We start from the raw sequence: 17585 nt of genomic DNA on the forward strand, positions 1-17585 counted from the left end.
CCTGGCAGGACTGGGTTTATTTCTTGCATCTGGCCGGGAGCCGGGGCAGCCCGGGGACTGCGCAAGTTCCCTCCGGCCCGAGCCCTTCCCCTCGTCTCCCCACCCCCGAGGCCATCTCCGTCCTGGGGGGGGGGGGTCTGCCTTCCCCAATCCCCTCACCAGACTCTGAACGGAGCCCGCCGGTGGTTTAGGGGTGGAGGCGGAGAGATGGCCAGGGCGCCCCGCATTGACCCAGGGGGAAGGAGGCGGTGGGGAAGGGGGTCCCCGCCTGTGCCCTGGGGGCGGAAGAGGCGGGGCAGCTGCGGATCTTAAACTCCTCCGGAGACCAGCGGCTCTGAAGCCCCCTTCCTCCAGGGGCTATCCTCTCTCCCCAGGGATTCCTCTGTCCTCCGCTCCAGACAACCTTTTACTCCGAGGCCCCAGAAGGCCTTCCCGTTTAGAATAAATTAAGGAATCTGCAGGTCTCACTTGATCTCTGGGAGAGGGGAAGAAAGACTTGACAGAACATGTCCCTGGGAAGGGCCAGCGCCCTCAGCCAGGGGATGGGCGCAGGCCTGGGTCCAGCTTTGTCACAGTGCCCAGGCCTCACATCTACAGAGTCCGAATGGCCACAGGATAGAGCAGGGACATGTGCTCGGCCCCCTTAATGGGCAGCTTGCGGCTGGCGTAGTGGTGCACGATTTCAGGGACGCTGCTGAAGGGTGGGCTGTTCTGGCCCAGCACCTACTTGTGTTCCTTGGTCCAGGACAGCTTCATGTGCATGAAGCCCTGACTGCTCCTGGGAAGAGGAGAGGAGACCCTGGTGAGTAGGGGCCCTCTCCAGTCCCCCTGCCCTCCCCCACGCCCGCAGCAAATGTGGCTGTTCTGAGCCAGCTGTGTGGGGAGGTGACTAGGGAAGGTGGAGGTCGGTCCAGAAAACAGAGAGGAGGCAGAGGGGATTTTGTGAGTAGGTAACCGTAGGCGTTGGCTTTGTGGTGAGGGCCCTGGGTGTGCCAAGAATGTGTGTGTAGTGAGTGTACAGGGCGTGTGCAAGTGGAAACTGGAGCGACCCCTCTCCCTGCCCCAGACCCTGGGACCCGAGCACCGGTGCCCTCCAACCTATGTGGCCAAAGCTGGTCTACCCTCTCCATCTCTGATCTGTGGGGGACGACACCGGTGGGGGCTCCTAGTGACGCATGTGGAGACACAAACATCCTTGGCAGGACCGTGTGTGGACAGATGTGACAACTGAGCGAATCTTGGTTGAGGCTCTCTCTTGCAGAAACCAGGGGAGGGGGTGAGCTAGCTGCTCTGGAAGCCCACCCCAAATCCGGGGAGGCTCAACCGCCTTGTCCTGGGGATATCCCTTTACCCTCCTGCTAACTGGGCCTTGGGCCAAGCCCCTAGCTCCTCTGTCCCTTCAGCCTGGGATGCCATCACCGGTGAGGCTGTAACTCCATTCCCTCCCTCAGAGAGAAAGGCTCCACTGCCTCTCCCAGCTCCCTGACACGATCCAGGAAATCCACATCAGTGCCTGGCCCTGCCCGCAAGACAAGGACCCTGCTGCTCAGAGCTCTGGCCGGCTCCCAGCTGTCCGGGCACCCTGTCTTAGAGAGAAAGCATGGGGGTGGGGCCCGAGCAAGAACAGTGTCTGCCCAAGCTACCAGGCCTGGTCCACAGCAAGGAGGAAGCAGTGTTTGGGGGAGCCCTGAAGCCTGAATACTTGTCTCTCGGGGCCAGAGCCTACCTGGGGACAAGTGCAGGGCTCAGAAACTAGTATGGGAGGTAGGACCGGTGAGGGGGACCCTCATATGAGGTGAGGCTGACAAACCTCATTTCTCTCCCCTGCCTGCGTACAAAGAGGCCTCTGACGGGACCCATTTCACTGGGCCCACAAGTGAAGATGGAGAGTGGATGACTGAAGAGAGGAAAGGGATGACAGGAAAAAAACAGTCCTTTATCACCCATGCTTCCAATTCCTTCTCCCTGCCCCAGGATACTGTGCCCTAAAGCCTGCTGGGGGCCCCAGGCTGGGTGTATGTGTGTATGGGCGGGGGTGGGGGGGGTGGGGGGGGCATCCTTCTTCTGTAGGCCCCAGATAATGGCTGAGGCTGACAGTGACCACACAGGCCCTGGGGAAGGGAGCTGAGGGCCTGAGGAAAATGTGCAGTCCCTGGGGGTGGTAGAGAGGGGAGGCAGTGAGTAGTCCCCCTCCCCTGTCTGCCCTATGCCATGGCCCAGGCCCAAAGCTGTGGGCAGCAGCTTGGGCCTTGCTTTCCCTCTCCCTCTCACAGTTTGGAGAAAACCCCCTAACCACAATCCACTTGGGATAATCACCTCTCCCCAAAACTACATTATATCTTCTCCTTGAGGGACAGATCTGGCCAAAAAGGGCAATAAAGTGGCAACAAGCCTCCATCTGGATAACTGACCTCCTGGGATAAAGTCCCAAGCAGAGTCATTGCCCAACCCTCAGGAGTCTGGGTGGGACTAGCTGGGCGGTAGGGCCAGAGCTGACACGGCTTCTGGAGGAAGCTGTTTAATCACCAGTGAAAGCCCTTCCGTTACAGAGAGCAGAGAAACCTTAATTGTATTTCAGAGAAGCCATTTATATGCAAGCGAGGCTCTGGCGGACAGCTGCTGGTGGGGCTGGATCAGCCTGGGCCGAAGCAGCACCCAGGCCTGCCTCCCCTTTTACTCCCCAGGATAAGGCTGAGCCCCGCCCTGCTCCTTTCACAGAGCCAGACCCTTGCCGTCTCAGCCTTGGACTGTTCCAGACTTGAGGACTGGTGGAGCGATGCAATGGAATAGTGCGGTTCTTGTAGTCCGACTGAACTGAACTGGGTCCAAATCCTGCTTTTGGCACTTTGTTACCTGGTGGCCTTGAGCAAGTCACATACCTCTTTGTATTTCTTTCTGTCTATAAGAAAGAGATTCATCTTCCAGGTTGGCAGTTGGTTTGGAGATGGTGAATACACGGCTCAGCACACAGTAGGTGCTCTGTGACTCTTAACTGTTAAAGCAACACACATTCCTAGGGTTATATCAGGTTTTTGACAGATGAACTTTTCCTAAATGCTCCTTTGATTTTATGACAATTGCAGAGTATGAGAGCTGCAAGAAACCTAAGAGGTACCCATCAATGCATTTTGCAAAGGGAGAAACCAAGGCCCAGAGAGGTTCCATGATTTGCCTGGGGTCACAAAGCTAGTTTTATGAAACCCAAGAATAAAATTCAGGTTGTTTGACTCTAGACTGGCATTTTCCCATTATCTTTTAGTTGAAGTTCAATAATTATCCTCAAATGTCTGTTTAATAGTCCCACATTGCTGTATATTGCATTTGTTTGAAGTGGGGGTATACCTGTATTCTAATGCCCCTGAGAAATGTGGTAGGAGGTGGTACAGATGTCCCAGGAGTGATGGGGGCGATGCGAATGAACCCATCTGACAGGCTGCCATGTGGGGGGCAGGCTCTATCGGGCAGGACTCCTGGATACCGAGGGGAGGGCTGGCCATTCTGGTAGGAGGCCAGTACCTCTCTGTGTCTATCTACTCCCTAGGAGGAAGGCTGATGGGAAGGGAGCGCCCTGCCTCCCCCATCTTCCTGGATCCTTTAAAACTCAGTTATCAGCCACTAGCGCCCGGTCCTCCTGCCCACTTCTTCAGAGTGAACGATAGCTTTGTGTCCACTGCTCCACCCTCCTTCCAGGATCCAGCCTCCGCCTCCCCCTGCAGAGCCCCTCAGGCAAAGTTCCTATTTCCTTGCCGGTGCTTCAAGAACATCTGGACTGCCATTAATAAAGATGAAGGTGATAATTTATTTAGCACTTAGCACCATGTTAAGTGCCTCCCATATATTATTTCATTGGATCCTTCCCTATAAGGTAGATATTATTATTCCCCTACTTTATAAGTAAGAAAACTGAGGCCCAGAGAGGTTAAGGGGGCCCCAGGGCACACAGCTGGTAAGTGACATAAACTTTGGAGCTGGACACTGTAGCTTGACTGTTTCTTCTAACGGACTCTGAGCTCCTTGAGGTCAGGGGAGGAGCCTCAGACTGCTCCAGGTCCCTAGGGCCCAGAGTCAGCAAAAGTTCCTGGGGATGGACTTCTCCCCAGCTTGGCTGGGCATGGGGGGAAGGTTGGAGTCTTCTCCTGTCCTGCTGGTTGTCTTCCCATGGATCCTCCTTGGTGCCATCCTCACAAGCCCATCCTGCCTACCGCAGGCCCACCCCGACTCACTTGAGGGACAGGGAGAAATCGTTCTTGCTGGCCTCGCTGTCGCACACCAGGTAGCTGGCCTCTTTGCACGTCCGGAGCACGTTCTCGGCATCTGTTCCACTGATGGCCCCGTGGTACCAGCTGAGGACAAGAGAGAGGAAGGGGGCATCTCTGCTGGGTCCCTCGCCGTCCTGGCCCACCCATTCTGGGTGTCCCCTGCAGGCAAGCCAGTGGCAGGAGGGGAAGGGAGGGGAGAGAGTCCCCAGCTGGACACAGACACTCACACCTGGTTTTCCAGAGGCAATGTTGGGTCTGTCCACTCCCCAAGGGGGCTGCTGGGCTCCACATTTAGGGGCTTGGCTGACTTGGGGTTCCCTGCAGAGAGTCGGGGAGGTAGCCGCCCCTTCTCCTCCCGGCCAGGTGACAGGCAGCTCTTCTCAGATCCTTCAAACTGGGCTGTGGGGAATATACCAGTCATAGACTCTGAGGACCCTAGAGATAGAGCCCTATAGAATAACCAGGGCTCCACCATTTTCTGCCAAAAGGGGTCAAAGGAATGTTCTGGAAGGGTGGGACATGCTCCTGGGCTTGACTGGCTGTGGGGGTGGGGCGCAGCCCTCCTAGGCCACACCGCGCCTACCAGTCCCTACGCTGTGGGAGGAGAGGGGAGAGAAGCAACATGAGAAACCACTTAAACTTCTCCCTCTGGAGCAGCTGCCTGCCTTCCCCTGTTCCATTCCCCCTCCGGGTGGCTTCAGCGCCGATAATATCGTTTCTTTCTCCTCCTCAGAGTTCATGACCGTTCTCCATATCACCCTGCCAAGCCATTCTGTCGAAGTGACTTATGCATTTGAGAACAATTATCCGATTCCCCTTGGTGCCATCCTGACAGGCTCATCCTGCCCCAAGCCGCCGCCGGCCCACCCCTCCCCCGCCCCCAGGGCTGCTGCCCACAGGCTCCCCGCCCCCACCGGAGACACCCAGCTGAGGCAGCTCTGCCCTCCCAGACCAGGGCAGGCCCACCACTGAGCCAGCACGAGGGAGGAAGCCAGTGGGTCACATGAGCACAGGCACCCACGGACAGGCGATGGAGACCCTCCTTCATCCTGCATTTACAAAGTAGCCCTCACACTCAGGCACAAATGTACAAACAGGCGCTCACAAGCACTTGGCTGCCCGTTCTGTACCAAACTGACAGAGATGAAGTGTTCGGTGCTTCCTTTCTCCTCATTTGGGCTTTTTCTCTCCTTGTAGCACTTTCAGGACCTTCCTGTCTCTCAGTCACCAGATGCAAGGACCAGACCCGTCCCTTGCCCAAAGGGGTCAGACACTTCCTATGCTAGCATCACCCCCACCTCAAGAGTTACTTGCATTGCCAAAGGATTGGGTCAGGCAAAATACTCACAAAGAAGTGAATGTAAAATAGTGGATTTCTGTGGCATGGTGGGCAAGATATTTAGAAAGAGACTCCTTTAGGAGACACCTTCCCCACACCTTTGGGAGGAAGGAGGAATGTGTATTTTGTCCCTTCTTTCTTCCTCCAGGTTCTCCAAACCCTACCCCACTTCAGCTCTGCCAACCCAAGCCCACAGGGCCTGAGGTGTGAGAGGACATGTCACCCTGGCCAGAAGCTCCCACAGGACCCACCGCTGCCGTCCTCCAGGCTGGGCTCAGGGAGGGGTGAGGCCGGACCGGAGATGTCCCTGTCCCCGTCAGGCAGGGAGCAGCTTCTGTCCAGCTGTCCCACCGGCAGAGGCCAAGGCAGGTCTTTGATGACCTTAATGTCAACTGGAGCCAGTAGCAGCAGGGAGAAGAGACACAGACAGGGACAGAGACAGAGAGAGAGACAGAGAGAGGCAGAGGTTGAGACACCAAAACCCAGAGCCAGGACACAGAATAGCCTAGAAAGGAGGAGGGTCAGAGCAGAGGCAGGGACGGGTTCTGAGGGGGGAGCAGGACTCTCGGAGGGTTGGATGGAGCCACAGTGACCACACCAGGCTGCGTAGTCGAAGGGGGGAGGCACAGGTAGCAAATAGCCGGAGGCAGAGTCTTGCCCTGCCAGCCGTGTGGGTCCCCTTCACTTGAACCCTCATAAGCCTCCAGGGCCCAAAAGGACCAGGAAAGGAGGAAACGAGGGACAACGAGCTGCCCTCGCCTCCCAGCACCACACCCAGGTTCCCACAGCCTCCTGGCACCCTCAGACTTGCCGCCCTTCCTCCTTTTCCCCACGGCCTGGGAAGCCATGGGCAGTGAGACGGACAGCCCAGCTCCAGGATGTCATGAATACTCTGATGTGGGGGCAGATGTTTTATTGAAATTTACCCCCCACACCCTCAATCCCGAGCCCTGACAATTAAGAGAGGGATGCCACTGGCGGCTGCAGGGCTGCTAACGAGGTTTCCTAATGACGAGCATAGATTTCCCCATTAAGCAAGCCAAACAGTATTGATTCTCCAAGGAGACTTCTGGAGATAAACGGTCCCACTCAATGGTGCATGCTTTACCGGAAACAAATCAGAAGCCTGTGGTTTCCTACTCGCTGCCAGGGAGGGGAGGACAGGGCAGAGAGCTGAGTCCGGCTCCAGGATGAGCCCCGTGCCCAAGGAGGGGTGGGGGGCCCTGGGAGTGGGGGTGAAGTCGAATGGCATTTACATCCTTTATGTTCTCACCGAATCAAGAACCCAGGAGCTAAAGCACTCTCCAGGCTCTCCAGGCTGCAGCAGCACCCACTCAGACCACCAACACACACCTTCCCAGGTGGGACTCCAGGCCTGGGATAGGCGCTGGGGTGCTTGGTACAGGAGAAACCTAACCCTCATTCAACAAAGGGCATTTCTCACAGCCTCCCTCTCCCCACCAGTTCCTGCTCCTCCGAATTCCCCCCCGGGGCACAGGCGTCCCTGGTCTGGCACAGTCTGCTACTGGGAGACACAGCTCTCTGATTCAGGGCTGGGTTCTCGAAAGGTTACACACACAACCGTTTTCCGTGTCTGGGGTGTTCAATGCCTTCTTTTGTTAAATGTAAGTATTTAACATATGTCACAAGTTTTATCATTTTGTTTGGAATTTCTTTATTTTAAAATAGGCCCTGTCTCCCAAAAGACGGAAGTGGCCTAAGCCTCTTGGCCTCTGAGAGGTGGTGATGCAGGGAGACCCTTCATCCTCCTGTGCCCGTTCCCTGACCCCGCACACAGTGCCGCGCCCACACTGCCCAATTCACCAATCTCTGTGATGCGCTCAACCGTGCTTCCCTGGAGCCCAGCTGCTGGGCCTCCCCCAACCCCTGGGGTCCACTCCTTCCCTGCCCCTGGGCCTGGAGAGCTGTTTAGAGGCCCCAGCAGGCCCACCCTCCCCAGCCAGGGGCTTACCTGTAAAGGCTTTGGAAATCTGTTCCTTCTTCCACTCCCAGGGCTGGTCATACTCCTCAGGGGGCCTCTCGCCATCCTCTGGCAGCCCGGACTCCTGGGGCTAGGGGGCCCCCTCACCCTCTGGGGTGGCCCCCTCCTCCTCTGGCTCATAGGGCGTGTCATATAGAGGCAGGAGCTGAGCTGCCGTCTCCTTGGAGCTCCGGATCTCTGCCAGGGCAAGGTGGCGGGGAGGTGTGAGAGCATCCCTGGCTGCCCTCCTCAGCTCCTCTGGCAGCGCCCTCAGCAACACACCAAGCCTCCTTCAGAAGAGATGCCACTGGCTTTGGGGACCCAATGGCCGGACATCTGGGGTCCCTTGCCCTTAAAACACCTCTGGGGTTCCAAAAGCATGGGATCCAATGGAGGCCGGGGCAGAGAAGCACCAGAGTGAAAGACAGAAAGAGATCCTTAGGTGGCCAGCAAGGGCTTAGGAAATGAGGCTTACACGTTTTGGAAACGGAGGCAGGGTCCTCTCCTAATCCACCTCCTTTTGGCTACACAGCTCCAGTTCTTCCTTTGCATCCCAAGCAGTATCACTTGACAATCCGAAAATCCTTCTTCGTTGCCCAGATACTCCTGATCACTCCCTCCTTGAAACTGTCCCCTCTGACAAGTCATTTTCGTGGTTGTCCTCTCCCATCACCCTTGGACTCTTCCCCTGGCCCCTCTCGGTCTCTGTTCCCCAGAACCAGGTCTTAATTCGCCCACATCCTTGCCCAGTCTCATGGCACCCTATACACTTCCGGTTACCATCAAGATCTTTCACTTTAATGTTTCAAACTTGCCACTTTCCCCAGAAGTTCTTCTAGTCAGTTCTGTGATGCCCTTTTTGGGATCGTTGACCCCAGTGAAAATCTAATAAAAGCTATGGGGCTACTCCCCAGAAAAATGTGCAAATTTCCATATACAATTCCAGGGCATTCATGGGCCTCCAAGGGGTACACACCCCTCTGATCTAAATAGGGCAGTCTCCCTCCCACTTTCTCCTTCTCCGTCCACTACACTGCTCTCGTTGGTCCTGGCCCCCGTTCAGCGTCTAAATTCCACCTGTTCACCACCAGTACCCGATGACTCTTACCCTCGTCTCTCCACGTCTAGATTACTACTAGGGTGAACCTCCACTCTCCCGGCTCACGTTTCCACGAGCTCCGTGGAAGAACACTCCTGACCGCTCTCTGGCCCCCACCCCTCTCCCAAGGAGGGAGAGCAGCTTATCTGATCACCCGTAGATGCTCACTCTCTTTCTCAGCTCTGCCTTCTGGCTCTTTCTTCTCCTGGCCCCCGTGAGAGGGCTTACAGCTGTGCCTCATGGCCCAAGCCCGAGTGGGCAAGTTTAACTCTGTGAAGTATTAAGCAGCCCATTGTGGGAGACACAGCTAAGTCATGTTCTCCAATCTATTTTATCAGTAATAAAACTGACATTCTTGTCTTCATCAGTCTGTTACCTTGATTTGACTTCTCAATGATCTCCAAGCTCAGGAGGGGAAGAAAGCCATGTTAATTATTGCTCCCTTAAAGCCTCAGCAATTTCCACAACTGCTAACTCATCTTTCTGATGCCCAGTTCTTCTGGTCTGTTCTGTACACCGCAGCCTCAATAATCCCCTTAAAATGCCATATTTATCCTGTTTCTGTCTTGTTTGAGAATTCATATTAGTTTCCCTCCTCTTCTGGAGCAAGTCCAAATGCCTCGTTCCAGCCTTTGAGGCCCTTCACTGCCCCTGTGGCCCCTCTCATCTTGGCTCCTCAGTATGCCCAACACTAAAACTACCCCTGAGCAAACCTTCCTTTCATCCTGCCTTGGACTGACTCACCCCTGTCCTCCTCTCGGATCACCCCCATTCACTCTTTCCCTGGATCCTCTCTTGACCTCTGCTCTGCTCCCCAAGACCAGGTCTTATTCGTTGCTGTCTGCCCCCGCTCCTTGACAGGCTTGCCCTTCTCAAGCCATGTGGTTCCAATTGCCATAAAGATGTTTCATTCTGACATCACATCATCTCAAGTTCACCACCTTCCCTAAAGTTAGTGATTCTCTTTTTGGGTTCCATGACTCCCGGTCCAACCACTGTCCTGCCCTTCCTGACTGTCCTCACTCTATCTGCCTGACCTTTGGTGGCCTTCTCTACCACCTCACATCTCAGGCACCACAGGTCATCGCTCCTTCTCCAAGACGACTCTCTTGAAGGCAGTGGCCAAGGACCCAAGGGGGTCCACGGTGGACCCATGGTCTCCAAGGACCCAGTAAAGGGATCATGGAACCACTCTTAGTCTTGTGGGTCCCAGAGCCTGTTGTGCAAATACCCAGGCTTCAGAGAGCAATCCCCTAGCCTGACTCCATCACGCACCAGCCATCATCTTTTGGGCCTCATAGGGCTCCATGTAGCCATCATTTTCAGGGACCTTCTCTGGGGCTCCTGAAGCTCCTGCTGGGCCTTCGCCAGTCTCCTGAACATCAAATGGGTCCGCGTAGTCTTCGAGGATTGCCAACTGTGGGAAGACAGTGAGGAGAGCAGGCTTCAGACATCTGAGAGACAGCTCTGCTTCTCCCCAGGTGCTTTGTCCATGGGAGTGAGTCCTGGAGAGAATGTCTTAGACCCAGAGCCCGAGGTATCCAAGGGCAGGCTCTGAGCTTGGATGGGGACAAGCTCTGGGTCTTCCTCTGCAGAGTCCCCTACTAGGCTGCCAGCAGAGTGGCAGATCTACCTTTTCTGTCACTTTTGTGCCTCTGGGCCATCCCGTAGGTTAAATGGCCAGGATGAAGCTCCGAGCATTAAGGCCTGCCTCAGTCCGGGTCTAGGCAGGGCAATAGAGGTGTTTAACACCAGATGGTTTAACAGAAGGAATTAATTCAGAGAGCCAGTTACAAAGGTGTTGGAGGAATTCAAAGAACAAGTAGGGAATAGCAGGCAGCTCAGAGATTAACTCGGTCCATGCCCACAAGTTCAATCCCAGATGCTGAACAAAGAAAAATTTGCGGACCAGCGAGAAAAGAAAAGCCAACTACTCACTTTATGGCACAGTTCTGCTGGTTTATCCTGAGAACATTCATCAGCATGTCATATGTGTATTATTATATTCATTTTAAGGAAACGGAGGCTCAGGGCAGGTAGGGAACAACGTGCCCAAGACCGTTCCACGGAAGTGGAGGAACCCAATTGGAACTTGTGTCCTTTGTGCAATATTATGCTGCCAACCTGCCCCCAGTGGGGATCTTGGCCGTTCTGGGAGAGAGACCACCTTAGGACAGCCCTGAAGAAAGCCAGGGTTTGGGCTCTGCTGAAATCCCCTGGTTCCTGGAGGACAAGAACAGGAAAGGCGTAGCCTTGACCTTCCACATCCCACACTGCCCCTTTCTCCCTCACAAGTGGTTCATGACCAACCCTCCGTCCCTGCTCCAGTCAAGGCAAAGAGAACTCTAAGCCACACGCCCTGAGGAAGAGCTCAAGGTGCTCAGGGCGGGGTGCAGCTGAGGACAATAGAGCTTTTCTCCAAGCTGGGCACAGGCTTCTCGAAGGGGGGAGGCTGAGGTGGAGACAGAGCCCAGCCCACCCAGGGCTGCCAGCACCTCGGGGGAAGCACCGCACACTGAGTTGACAGGCATTGACAGGAGGTGGCTCCGGGGCCTGCGGCATGAGGAGGGGTCACTCCTGCCTCTTCTCCATCGTTGGTGGAGGCTTTGGGTCTGGGCCAGATCAGGATTGTGGGAGCCAATTGAGCAGGGAGGCTATGGGGACTGATTGCCTGCCCACCACAGAGACTCCTCCTGCATGTTTTTTTTTTTTTAAAGATTTTATTTATTTATTCGACGGAGATAGAGACAGCCAGCGAGAGAGGGAACACAAGCAGGGGGAGTGGGAGAGGAAGAAGCAGGCTCATAGCGGAGGAGCCTGACGTGGGGCTCGATCCCATAACGCCAGGATCACGCCCTGAGCCGAAGGCAGACGCTTAACTGCTATGCCACCCAGGCGCCCCTCCTGCATGTTTTTTGAGCCCCCCGCCGCCTGTGCTGGGCCTGGGAGGGGTCACAGGGATGGGGGGCACTGAGTCCTGGGAAGCTGCTCAGTGAGAAGTGCCTGGCCCAAGCCCCAGTCCCCCCAACTCTACAGAGCCCCCCTTCCCCCAGCCCTTCCCTGACCAAGCCAGTGCCCTTCCCACTGGAGTCCCGGGCTGGACTTGAGCTGTGACCCCTCCCAGGCCCAGCACGGGCCTCCCTGGGGCTAGCCCACGGTGCCTGTAGGCAACCAGGCGGCAGCTCTGTGGGCAGCTCAATGGCTCCTCTGTTCCATCCCTGACTCCACACCCTGCTCCAGGAAACCCTAGCCCCCCGCCCTAGGCGGGTCACCCAGAGGAGCCACCCACAGGGCCGGGAGTCCGGAGCAGAAGCAGAAACACCTGCTGGAAGGTTGGCAAGAAGGGCACCCACCCTGGGCACATAGGATCCCTGTCAGAGGCCAGGGCTGCCTTCCCAGTGGTTTCCAGGTCACGTGAGGAGGTGAAACTGCTCTGTGGGGGAAAGCTGCTTCTGCAGGCTTCTGACACCTTTGCTCTACCCTGACTTATTTTGTTGATGGGACCTTTACCTGACCGCTGTACTCACTGTGGTATACCACATCCGTCACAGGGCCTGGCACAGGGTAGGCGCTCAGTGCACATTTACTCGATGCTCCAAAGGTCTCCCTCTCCTCAGACTCTATCTTCTGGAGTGACACAGACTCTCAGATCCCCATTCGCCCCCACTCTGACCACTCTGACAGACCAGGAGCTGCTGTGGGAGCAGGCTGTCAGGAGAACCAACATTTGAATGGGGAGCAAAGCCTCTGGTTCAAGAGCAAAAAGGAAGAACTGGCAGGAAAGGCCCCTAAAACCAGAGCTAATATTTAGGCAAACCCTCTGGTAGACAGAATGCTACTGAAAGGCTGAAATACTTCCAAACTAGTAGGCAAGTAGCTGCTGCTCAGAGGTCCCCTTGTCCCCACGCCACCTGTCAACCAGATCCCCTCCCTCCTGCCGTCTAGCAGGCTCCAGACCAGGCTCTTGTGCCTGTTCCAATTGGGCAGTGCCCCTCCCAGAGCCGCTGTCCTGCTTGGCTCTCCTTCCTGCCTCAGCCTCTCCTGAGATAGCTGGCAGGCCCACCATCTGGCGTGACCTTCCGCTCTGCAGCTGGACCCTGCTAGGAGTTCCTGACCCCACCCATGGGGCTTGCCAGTCCAAGGGGAGCTAGGAGGGGGCACATGCCACAGGATTTGGGCTCTGCAAGGTCCCCAAAGTCTACCCCTCCCCCTTTCCTCCATGTCTTCAGTTGACATCTGGAAGCCTCTGGTTTTTCTCCTATAGAATATCTCATAGGATTGGGAAGAGGACAGTGAGTGTAAAAGTCCTTAGTTTGGAGGCTAGAATGGAGTCAGTGCTCGATAGATGTTAGCCCTGCTGCTGATCTCTTCTATTCAGACACTAAAGCCCAGAGTTTAGGTGCTCGACAGGGTACACAGACGGCATCAGTAGAGACAAGACTGCGACCCAGGTCTCCTGACTCTCAGTGCCTTGCTGCAGATTTTCCAGACAACTTGGGAAATGTAGCATCTTCTCTCCTCTACTCGTAGATTTAAAATACACTTCAGCATGTTAAAGGCTCTGAGCAATCGTGTAGCAAAGAGAGCTGTCTAATTTTGTTTAACTCGGCATTTCTCCAAAGTATTTAACCGTGAAATCCTTTCTCTGCTGAAAGTCTGTCAGTTTTGGAAATGGTATACTATTTACCTTCCCCAAGATCAAACTTTTTGCACCCTCTGTTCCCACTTCCTGCAACGCCCTTCCCAATTTTATCTGCCATGGAAACTCCTTCACATGAAACAAATTTGTTATCATCTTTTTCTAAGTACGAAGAAATGTCATGCTTGTAAGACATTCGAACATCACAGACACACAATGGACGTCAACAACCCTTTTAAGGTGTGTCTGGGGCCACCTCAGGACTGGGTGGCTAGTGCTGGCCTTCAGGTTCAGGAAATGGTGAACTCAGCACGGGATGCACTCTTCATTCCTTCTCTGAGTCTCCTTCCCGTGCTCGGTGAACACTTCCCATCTCCTGTCTGCAGGGCTCCCCGAAGGTGCCATGGTCCCATGGCATGGTGTCGGCAGCCAGTCTGCCATCAGGCTACCTGGCTGTGAACCTCAGCTCTCCTACTGGCTAGCTGTGAAACCATGTGATCCAACACTCCTGTGCTTCAGTCTCCCTATATCACCTGGGGATAATAACAGAATCTTCCTCATAGGGTTGTCAGAAGCTACTGGGCTAAAACATATCGGCTGCTTCAAAATGGTACCAGGCACACGGTAGGTATTAGGTAATTGTCTGCCATTATATCATTAAAGATGAAAAGACCAAATTTCTGGGTCCTCCAGGAGCTCACAGTGACAGCCACAAAGCAAACTCCAAAAGAGTGAGGTACCTTGAGGTGCTGTGAAGCCCCGGGGCTGCGCCCCAGACTCTGGAGGAAACGCAGGCTCACTGCATGCAGGGACTGGGCTCCCCCTCTGCTCTCGCATGACTAGCGTCCCGCTGGTTCTGCGGGGAGGGCAAGCTGGAGGGGGCAACAGCTACCCTTCCAAGACCCAGGCCCCAGCCAGCTGCTCCCACCCATGTTCCCCAGCGCCCTAGCCGTTCCCAGCTTCCAACAGGTGGAGTTCCAGGGCTGACTGAGGTGTCACTGAGTCACTGACCAAGCCAACAAGCTGCAAATGCCTTCCCGAAAGAGTGCCACAGCATGAGGAGGCAGCAGTGGGAGGAGTGGACGGGCCTGCCATAAAATCCCCTGGTAGCGCAGGCCTCAGCAGTAGCCCCCCAACCCCAGCAAAGCACCAATGGCAGCAAAGATGGCCAGCCCAGGCCCCAAAGGGTTAAGAGATCTAACCAGTCCACAAAGGTCCGGGACCCTTCTCTTTTCCTCCCTCTGCCTCCCTCGGAGGACATGTGCAAAATAAACAGATCAGAACTCCAGACTCAGTGGAAGTTATAAGAAGAAAAAGCAAGAACAAACAAACTCAAAAAAGGCAAGGACCAGGTCTTCTAGGTGGTGGGTCCCTTTGAGCACCCAGGCCAGTGTCACTTAATGCTATAGAAATCCTGGCACGATCCTGCAGCAGCAGCCCCTACTCGCCCTCCTGACCCTGAGGCAGAGATGTCTGGTTTGACTTCAGACACCCTCAACGTTTCCTTCCCTTTCCTCTTTCTACCTGTCTTTCACTTGTTTCCAAATTTGGGCCTGGAGGATCCAAGTCCACGTGGACGCCATGTATGAGGTGTATCTATTTTTTAAAATTCTTGATATTTTGGGCCCTGTGAACCCCTGTGAGAATCTGGGAGCTCTGAGCCTTTTCCCAGAAAAATGCTCATGCACCCAAATATTTGCACACAATTTCTGGAGCTTCATGAACCCCAGAAGCCTCTCCATGAGCTAAGAACAAGAGCCCTAGTTTCAGTGCATCCAGGGTGCCTGTCTTATTGTTCACATCATCTCTTTCTCTGCCTCTCTGTCACACACACACACACACACACACACACACACACACACACACACGCGCGCGCGCGCACACACATCTTGGCAGGATAGAGGCAAAGGACACACTGTGCAGATGGTCACAGGCAGCTCAAAGCTTCATCCAATTAGGGCCCCTTCCCCGTCCCTCTTTCCTAATTAGATCAGGTGTTTCCTGTTGAAGATCTGAGAAAAGGGAGCAAAGAAAGGAAGGCTCCGTTCTCTCACCCCTCTGCCCAAAGTGTGGCCTGGAGGCCAGACAGGGCCCAGCACCGTGAAGGAGTTCTTCCTATGGCCAGATGGCGAGGCCCTGCCTGCCTGGTTCAGGGTGCGGCTCCTGCTGCTCCCACACCTGCCCTGCCAGTCCTGCCCAGATGGCCACCCTTGCCCCCTTGCCAAATGCAGCAGTGGGTCTCAGGGAGGGCCAGTAGCCAGAGCCCTGCATGGGGAGGCCCTCTCAGGGCCCTGTCTAAATCCCCATTCTTTCCTGCCCGCCACATTCACTTTCCACAGGGCTCATTTCTCCTCAATCTTCTCATCACAGAAGTATTTCCACCCATTTCATCAAACCTCACGACCCAGGCCCTCTCACAGGGTTCTGACCCACCCACCAGCTACTGGGCTCCAGAAGAAGAAGAAGGAAAGTGGGCCAGCCTAAGGCACATCCTGGTCTACAGTCCCTATCTCACCTCAGGAAGTGACCCCACAGCAAAAAGCCAAGAAGACCCGCATGGCTGAGAGGAGAGGAACAGAGAATCAGGACAAAACACTGCACAGAAGAGAAACTCCAGCTCAATGGGCCAGCTCACCACTCAGGCACAGCAACTTGGGTTTAGGATAAGGGGCTAAGGTACCTAGCCTGGACTCTTCCTAAGGGAAGACTCTGGGATCCCCCAAACTCTGCTCCTAAACGAGAGGAGCTGCTCTCTCTCAATGGTGGGAGGCTCCAGGTCAGGGCCCGCAGAGACCATGTCCCTGCCCCTGAGCCAGTCTGATGGCGTCCTGGATGCTTCTCATCACACCCACTGAAGAAACCACAGATTGTGTAGCTCCTGGGAGATCCTGCTGGATTTCATTCCTGTCCCTGCAGCCGACAAAGGAGTCAGACACCTCTTGGCCCCTAAGGTCTGAACAGCCCACAGATCACAGAGCTGACCCAGGCTGAGGCGTGGATGCCCTCGGTGAGAAGAGGCTGTGGATCACCCACGGCCGTGTGGGTGCAGCCCCTTCCTTGGGAGTCTCTGTGGGGAAATGTACAAAAGGGAGCTGTGGTTAAGGGAGTCTCTGACCTTCGGGTCACCCTAGCAATGGACAGTCACCATTCAACGGACGTAGTTCACTCACCCCTTTCTATGCTAAGCATGTCAGGCACTTGGGAAATAGACATGAGGAGGACAATGGTCCTTGTCCTAGAGGAGCCCATGGCTTGGGGGGCAGCCTGTTAGGCCATTCCAAGACTGCAGAGAGGAAGGCCAGGGATAGCTCAGGCCCATGTGCCAATGGGCAGTGGTCAGGGAGAGGACACTAACTGGTCAATAGTAAGCACAAGGCCTAATAATGCTCCCTCTGCCTCACTGTCGCCACCACCATCACATCACCCAACAGTGCTGAATGGGTGGCCGGCGCCAGAGTGCCCACGTGGCCAGTGAAGGGTGGCCCAGCTTGGATGTTATCCCACCTCCTCCCTTGATAAAGCAACTTTGTGCAGGTCACAGTCTGACTAGTTTTACGCAGCAGCCCCACTGGGATGGTAGTAGAGACTTATAAACTGGAGACACGGAGAGTTTATACATCTCAAGTGCTTAAGGCATCCTATCTTTTTCCTGCTGCCCATGGGATGGGTGCCTTTCAAGTCATGCCTCTGGGGTTCCCTTGGGGTCACCCACCCCAACATCGAGGCCTCAGAAAACACATCCCCTCACTTCCCTGAGACATGAAGCACAGAAGCAGTCTTTTAGGCACTCTGTAGGGCCAAAAGTGTTTCAGAATTTAAATAGTTCAGACGTTGGAAGTGTAAAACTGTACATCTACCAAAAGTGACATATCTATCACCCCTGGCAGGGTCTGAGGCCATAGCCCCTAAGCTGACAGTTTAAAATTTCTTCACCTCCACCTTGAACACAAGTTTGCCCCAACACTACAAAAACTTTGGTTCTCAGACCATATCAGATTTCAAATTGCAGGCACAGGATTATGGAGCTCTTCAAAGTCCCACCCACCCAAATCCTATCACCTCACGGCCCACTGCCTGCCCTTCCTCTGACTTCGGAAGGACTAATGGCGCTCAGTCTATAACAGAAAGTATAGCACCTGATAATACTCTGTCTTGCGTTGTTCTCATTGTTTTTCGTGCCTTCATTTCATTTTTTTATAATAATATTTTTTATTATATTATGTTAGTCACCATACAGTACATCCCTGGTTTTTGATGCAAAGTTCGAT

At 54.8% G+C, this 17585-nt stretch overlaps 1 protein-coding gene and 1 pseudogene across 2 annotated transcripts in view; both read right to left on the bottom strand.

Annotated features, from left to right (window-relative positions):
• The window catches only part of LOC148108184 (SH2 domain-containing adapter protein F-like), a 23471-nt pseudogene continuing 5886 nt past the window's right edge, over positions 1 to 17585 (bottom strand). The window contains exons 2-6 of the transcript XR_015721167.1: positions 9954 to 10095; positions 7571 to 7777; positions 4487 to 4658; positions 4224 to 4343; positions 1 to 778 (exon numbers count right to left, since the gene is read on the bottom strand). The product of XR_015721167.1 is annotated as an SH2 domain-containing adapter protein F-like (transcript). The remainder of the gene's footprint in view (positions 779 to 4223; positions 4344 to 4486; positions 4659 to 7570; positions 7778 to 9953; positions 10096 to 17585) is intronic.
• Positions 10351 to 17585, bottom strand: part of LOC148108185 (ral-GDS-related protein-like) — an 18361-nt gene continuing 11126 nt past the window's right edge. The window contains exons 4-5 of the mRNA XM_087853897.1: positions 12189 to 12305; positions 10351 to 10401 (exon numbers count right to left, since the gene is read on the bottom strand). Of these exons, the coding sequence (XP_087710023.1) occupies positions 10351 to 10401; positions 12189 to 12305 (168 nt within the window). The remainder of the gene's footprint in view (positions 10402 to 12188; positions 12306 to 17585) is intronic.

The sequence above is a fragment of the Ursus americanus genome, chromosome 22 (genome assembly GCF_024610735.1).
Source record: "Ursus americanus isolate L20-20 chromosome 22, mUrsAme1.1.p, whole genome shotgun sequence".
Classification (NCBI taxonomy): Eukaryota; Metazoa; Chordata; class Mammalia; order Carnivora; family Ursidae; genus Ursus; species Ursus americanus.